Source organism: Amaranthus tricolor, chromosome 1 (assembly GCF_026212465.1).
Source record: "Amaranthus tricolor cultivar Red isolate AtriRed21 chromosome 1, ASM2621246v1, whole genome shotgun sequence".
NCBI classification, from domain to species: domain Eukaryota; kingdom Viridiplantae; phylum Streptophyta; class Magnoliopsida; order Caryophyllales; family Amaranthaceae; genus Amaranthus; species Amaranthus tricolor.
Genome location: NC_080047.1, coordinates 31,957,700 through 31,964,782, shown reverse-complemented (window position 1 = coordinate 31,964,782; position 7,083 = coordinate 31,957,700). Strand labels below are relative to the sequence as shown.

The following is a 7,083-nucleotide window of genomic DNA, read 5'->3' as shown; positions in this document are numbered from 1 at the left end:
AATGCCCTTTGCAGATTATTACAAAAAAAATGAACTTATGTGACAAACCAAACAATAAGTAAGGGAAACGTAAACAAGTGTTTCCCTTGCATTGTTATTCTAAACAACATATAACCATAACCCTTACCTTTACCCTTACCCCTCTTTATTAATTTCCTTTCCCTTACATTTTCTCTTTCCATACCAACGCCCCCTAAAATAATACATCGACAAATGTACAAAACCAAATGAAACATTTGATTAGGATAGGAGGAAGTAGTATTCAATTGTAGAAAAGAATCCCCAAACACTGATGCACCACGATTATACAAGATTGCTATTATTCGATTCACTTGTCTAATAAAAAGACACAGAATAAATCCTACATTCCGAGCTCTGGCTGTGCATAAAAACAACTCTGACATCATTACAGAAAATACAATACAACAGCAAATTCACAATGAGCTAGAGATATCCAGCCCCTACACTATCATCATAAGCATAAGATGGAGATAATTGTACGTTATTTTGGAGTTACTCAATGTCGTCAATCCAGTCACCATATATCCTGCTTATCTTGTCGGGTCCTTTCCATTTCTGGGCAGGTCTCTGCCCAGCCACTTGGATTACATTCGAAGGCCTCTGTGAAGAAATTCCAAGTCCAACATGGTGGAATTCCTGGCGAGGAATTGATAAGCTTGGAGCTGCTGATGAGTCTGTTTTTACGATCACACTGCTCACCTTTGTTTCAGTCGGCACAGCATCTCTAACTTCCCCGTCTGCAGCTCCAGTGAATTTGTGCAACTCTGCCACATATCCTTAACTTATTAGCCATTTGCAATCCCAGTATAAGCAAAAAATATAAAAGGCAGCCTGTGTTTTTCTTTTGGGGTAGGGGAGGCTGGGGCCTGGGATTAGACATTTATGAAGAGTTACAGTTGTTAAAATACTTGTACCATCATTATTCTTTTCTATATGAGCCTTTTTCTCTCCTATATGCACAAGATAGCTCTTCGTGGAAAGTTTAGTCAACAGAACTATCTAGTTGTAGTAAAAAAAATCAGAGTTTACGTGATTAATCTTTGGCTATTTATGTGCGCAACCCTGTTGTTAGAGACCAAGGAGGGGGTAAAGCTAAGTTAGAACGATGGAGAAAAGAGTAGGAGTTAAGTTGGAGTAAGTTAGAGTACATGAAATGTAACTTTAGTACAAACACGAAAACTAGTGGCACTATGAATCAAGAAGAAAAAGAAATAGCTCCAAGTGGATGCTTAAAACACCTTTGGTCTATATATCAAAGTAGTGGAAACATCCAACAACATGTGATCCATAGAATTAAAAGCTAGTGACAAAAACAATATCAAATAAAAAAATTAAAAAATAAAACAAAGTCCTTAAACCGTCTCCCTATAAGATTCCTCGACATAAGGGTGATTTTCCAACTTAGCAAATAACCGTTATTTAACTAGACAAACTCGGTAGTAGTAGAAAGGAAAACTTCAAAATTTAAACTGCGCAGATGGAATCCTCTGCAATATCAAGAGCACAATCAGTAATGACATTTAGAAAATGCACACCAGTATATATTCTGTCTTGGGCAGGGTCTTCTGAGGTCCAACATGAACAAACTTCTTAGTGCCTACATCTAACCGGTGTATACTAGAAGAAGGCATACTTTGTAGATTCTTCCCATGCAACCAGAAAAATCTTTTGTACCAATTTTTGAACAGCTTGGATTACATGATTCATCTACATAACCAAGATATGCTGTAGTTCACTGCTTTTAAAAAGAACAATACTTGTTATGCTGTGAGGATTGAGGAAAACAGGTTCTTGGACATCAGGTTACTCCCAGCCATATCTCCCCCGTATCTCACAAATATATTTCGGTATATTAGATTCATCAATGCAGATGAAATTGTTTTTCAGCTAGAAAATTTATAACTTAACAAGACAACAAGCTGTAATTAGCTCTAAATCAACAAGACCTACAAGCTAGTTAACTTTTTGGAACTTTCAATTTTACTAATCCTATTCAACAAATATGACCCAGCCAAACAGTCTTTCGATAGGAGGGGAATTCAGGTATCAAATTCTTAGCTACGTCTACAGAACATAGAGTTCAAGACCAATCACCAAGCTACATCATAGCTTCTCATCTCAAAGCGTCTATTTTCCCAATCTTATTACAATTTAGTTTAGCTCATCACTTAATTCTCACATTTCAATATTCATCCCCTTCTCGATTCAATTCAACTCTAAATAGGCCCATAATGCAAACAACCGTCCTGAAACGTCATACACAGTAAATATGGATGGTTTCACTGTCATCGAGTATATCTTTCGGTCGCGGAAAGCTTAAAATCCTTAACAATATGGTCGTAATTCAGTGATAAAGACAAAATTTTGAACTATGATAGGCCCTTACCTATGAGGAAGAACTAAACAACTGAACTCACTCAATTTTTTAGTTTCTTTTCATGATTATCTCTGAATTTTCTGCACTTCTATTTTTGTCAATGGGCACACCTTCTCTCTCTTGATTTCATCCAAAAACTTAATCTCGTTTTTTATCTCATCAATACATTTCTTTCATCCACTTGTTTTACGTTTTTTTCTTACTAAAATCAACCAAATTAAAAAAGCTACATACAATGTAGTAAAAGCAGTGGGACAAAGGAGGATTTTGTAAATACAAAAGACAAGATTTTGCAAGCAAGGCAAATAGATAAATAATAAGAATAGATGATTTCCAGAAGTTGAGGAATGTGACAATGCACCACTAGAAATGGACACACCAACTGACATGAATCAACCAACACGCAAGACTTCAAAGGATGAACGATCAACTTTAGGCAATTTCATGACAAACAAGCTCATATCCGATTATGAAGTACAAGCTAATCGAGGTAAGAATGGTGAACCTTTAGTCCAAAAATAGATCAAACAATAAACCTAGAGTTATCACATAATATGAAAGGAAGAGAGTTGTTCTACAAACTCATTGAAGTAACCAGGATTCAAAGAACGGACTCCATTTATCTTCTAAATACAATACAATTTAGAACCATCACGTCCATAAAAACTACCTAGGGGATTGATTTTGCAAGCAAGTTTCTACTATCTTCGCCTGTCAACTGTTCAAAAATACATCTTTGCAAGCAACACAATTTTCACACAAAAAAAAAAGAAAAGAAAAAATAAAAGGTGAATGATTTCAAGCAATTCCAAACAAACAAGTAATACTATAAGCGAGGAAAGTAAAGATAACAATCAGAACGTGAAAATTTTAATTATCATGTGGTCTTTTGCCACGAACTGCTACTTCGTGGCAGAGTATCCAACAAATCAACATTGCAGTGATGCATCAAACAATCCTTCACAGGCATGACTTCACTGTAGAAAAATTTTAATTATCATGTGGGCTTCTGCCACAAAGGAGCTTCTGTGCATATATACTTGAGGAAGCAACTTTAAGGTGTAAGAGTAATCACAATAACACGGAACTAAGCAGAACTTTCAGGTTACATTTTTTGAAGATAACATCCATTATCCCTATCTACAAGGAGTAAAATAAACAACGAAATCAAATAGGAGCCAGAGTCACAGACTCAAGAAGTTAAATAAAGCCAATTCTAGGAAAAAAGGTATTTAGTCAGACTTCAAAACCACCACCCAGCCACAGGCACTTTTTTCGCACACAAAACCACTAGCAATGGTTGTCGATGGAATTACTTCCAAAGAAAGAAATTATTTGATGATTGATCTAGCAAAAATCAGGATTAAGGTAAAGTTTAATCAAAATGAGGCCATAGATACAGTTCTAACAAGCTGGATGAAATGAGACAAAAGACTGGAATTTTGCCACACAAAGAACAAAAATAATTCACATTACAATGAAGGGAGTGTCAGAACAGTGATAGTGCAAGTGAAAAGTAATGAGTGCCTAAACAGAAAGTAAGAGGAAGGCGCATTGACCCTTGAAGCTATGTCTCTCATCTAACTGGTAAATGTTACTTTTAGAGTTCACTATATGGATGTATTTTTCGAAATCATACAAAACCTGTTCATTGTATGATTCAGCCCCCATTTGATCCAAAAAATTAATAAACAACAACTACATGTTTCATCCTGATCAAGGAATATGAAACACTTTCTCTTTTTGTCACACAACAAGAAGACTAACAAGAAATTGATAAAATGAACTATGAAATAATACCAAGTTAGTCCCAAACAGTGCCTTGATAACAAATCATACAATAAAGACTAAACTCATAAGTAGACAATACCTGCTAATCCATGGGCAAAATGACACTTGCTCCCAAATGGGCAGCTACCGGTTGTCTCCCATTTGTTACAGATCCTTGTCTTCCAATTCGAAGGCTTCTGAATTTGACCATTAGGACCATAAGTGCCACCAACAGTAGGACTCACACTGATTGCCACACTCTCTCTAGATCTCGATTGCTCATCATGAAGAAAGGTACAATTTTCTCCATAAGGGCAACCCTCTTCAGTGTAAAACTTCTTGCAATGCCTACCTTTGTAAGACCTTTGAGACTCAATCCGCAAATCTGTGGGACTAATAGTAGGTATTTGGTGTTCTTCCCTCTGCTCAACTGTAACATCTCTCTCCTCCTCATGAGCAGCCACAATGTCTTGCCAATTAGGGGGCGGTTTCCGTAGTTCTTCCAAGCCATGGGCAAAATTACAATTAGTAATATAAGGACAGACCCCAGCACGAAACTTGCAGCATAGCTTCGTTTTATAAAACATTTTCCCAATGGCTTTGGAGTGGTTTGAAGCTGAGTCTCCACTCTGAGAGCTCCTAGTCTTCTTATTGGGTGGCTCAGATCCATACAAATGATGTTGATTGTAATTAGAACTAGGTGTTTCACTACTATTCCAATTTATATATTCATCTTCAGTAGCCCAAATTGCCTGATCATTTAGACCATCCGCACCCCAATTATCAAAATCCGAACCTCCCCCAGGAAACATAGCTTCAGCACCAAAATCCATTTACCAAAATTTTAAATCTTCAAAAGTTAAACCTAATACCTAAACCCTAGAACAGTTATCAAAATCCGATATTCCCCATGGGAACCCAGCTTCAGCACTAAAATCCTTTATCATATCAAGATTTGATCTTAAAAAATGAAACCTTACACCTAAACCTCAAAAGCCCTAATTTTCACCAACATATAATAAATTATGCGATTGGGCAAACCAAAGATAAAATTTTGACGGAAAGTGGACAGTTTAATCAAGTACATAAAGTTGCTCAATCAAATGCAGAAAAACCAACAAACAAAAAATGCGGAAAACTAGTGGAATTACAGGTAACTAAATTTCAATTTAGGATGAAAGGGTAGACAATAAAAACAGCAAAATTTGCAAAATTTTGAAGAACAATTACAAAATCCTATTAAAAAGATAAAAAAAACCTTAGCTTAGCGTAACAAGTGAAAATGCGCAAATTAATTTGAAGTAACATTGGGAAACAATATAAAGAAGATAGCAGAGTATCTTACAGTTTTACAGACAAGAAGATAAAATGGAGAATGAAAGAGAATCTAAACGATTGATGTCAGAAAAACAGAAAACTTACAGAGAGAAAGAAAGAGGGATGATGAGACTGGGTAAGATGAAGATAATTACATTTACAGCCATGCTTTGTTGCTGGGTGATTTCTTTGCTTCAGTGATGGGTGGATAAAATACCAAAAAAAAATCTTGTAAGACCATTCACCATTAGTCCATTATAGAGGTAAATGCTTGAATTAAACAAAATTGTCACTGTATGATTGTTTGGCACGTACGAGAATTTGAAAATATAAAGATGGGCTTAGGATTGAAAATTGATTATTGAGAATTAATAAAAATATAATTCAAGTCCTGTTTGATATGTGTAATAATAATATTGGAAATAAATTGTTAAATTTACTATTTCATTCTTTCTAAATAAAATAACATGTTTAAATTTTTTAATAAATAAGGGTAAATTAATCTTTTTATATATATCTCAATTTCCACCCATCAATTACACTCTCTCTATGGTAAATTTTTCTTGGAAATTAAGGGGAATTATTCCCATTCCCATTCCCATTCCCATTCCCTATGTTTTTTTTTCCATTACCACTTACCAAAAATGAAAATATAACATACTTAGGATAACAATTCCCATTTCACCTTTAATTCCCACATGCCAAACACCTCCTATATCTATGTCACTTGTTTTAGATTCCTAAATATTGTCCAGGTTGTCCAAATATATTCGATGATCTAATTTTTTTATATGTTGTTAAATAAATTCAATATTATCTGACTTTAAAATGAATTATAAAATTATTCAAAAATTAATGTGCACGTAACATTTGATTTTATACTAACTTAAAATATTTTACCCGAGACCGACCTAATGACCCGAATTAACACCTATAATATAAAGTTTCAAGAATATAACCGTAGTGAGTAGATTTGGTGGTTCCATTGTAAATTTATTTAATGGTGTATTAGTTTTAGATAGTGTAAGTCCTAATATTATACTAAGATAGAATTGCTTACCTTGTTAGCAGTTTGACTACGATTAGAACCGCTAACAATGTTAGAAGTTATAAGCTCAGAAGTACCCTAAAGTAGAAATTTTGTCTTACTCAAGCGTTACTTTGGGCCAAAATTTGACTAAGCCAATATCAATTTAATAACCACTGTAAAAACGGTTAGAGATGGTGCATAGCCAATATCAATTACATAAAACAAATAAACAAAACTAGGTCAAATTCTCTTTCTCATTCTCCTTCTCCTTCTCCTTCTCCCTCTCCTTCTCCTTCTCTTTCTCTTTCTTCTTCTCTTGCTTCACTTGAAGCTTTTCTCTTCTCCCCTAGACTTCCCCAAGTCTAGTTACAACAATTCTCCAAAAAAAAAACTTTACAAAGGACAAATTACTAAGGATAAAATTAACGAGTTGTACAAGAAAATATTTTAAGTTAATTGGCAATTTTTGGAGCAAAAATATTTCTTTTTAATTTTTTATCTCACGTACGGACACTCCTATGCGCCTTTTCGGTTGAAAAACAAGTCCCTTTTATATAGGAGCTCATGT

General features: G+C 34.7%; 1 protein-coding gene across 1 annotated transcript; it reads right to left on the bottom strand.

The window, feature by feature from the left end:
- Positions 1–216: 216 nt before the first annotated feature.
- On the bottom strand, positions 217–5,808 carry LOC130822348 (zinc finger CCCH domain-containing protein 56). Its single transcript, XM_057687653.1, has 2 exons — positions 4,269–5,808; positions 217–785 (listed from the first exon to the last, which is right to left on the bottom strand). The coding sequence occupies exons 1-2, from the start codon at positions 4,999–5,001 to the stop codon at positions 514–516; spliced, it is 1,005 nt and encodes a 334-aa protein (XP_057543636.1). The 5' UTR covers positions 5,002–5,808; the 3' UTR covers positions 217–513.
- Between the last annotated feature and the right edge of the window lie 1,275 nt (positions 5,809–7,083).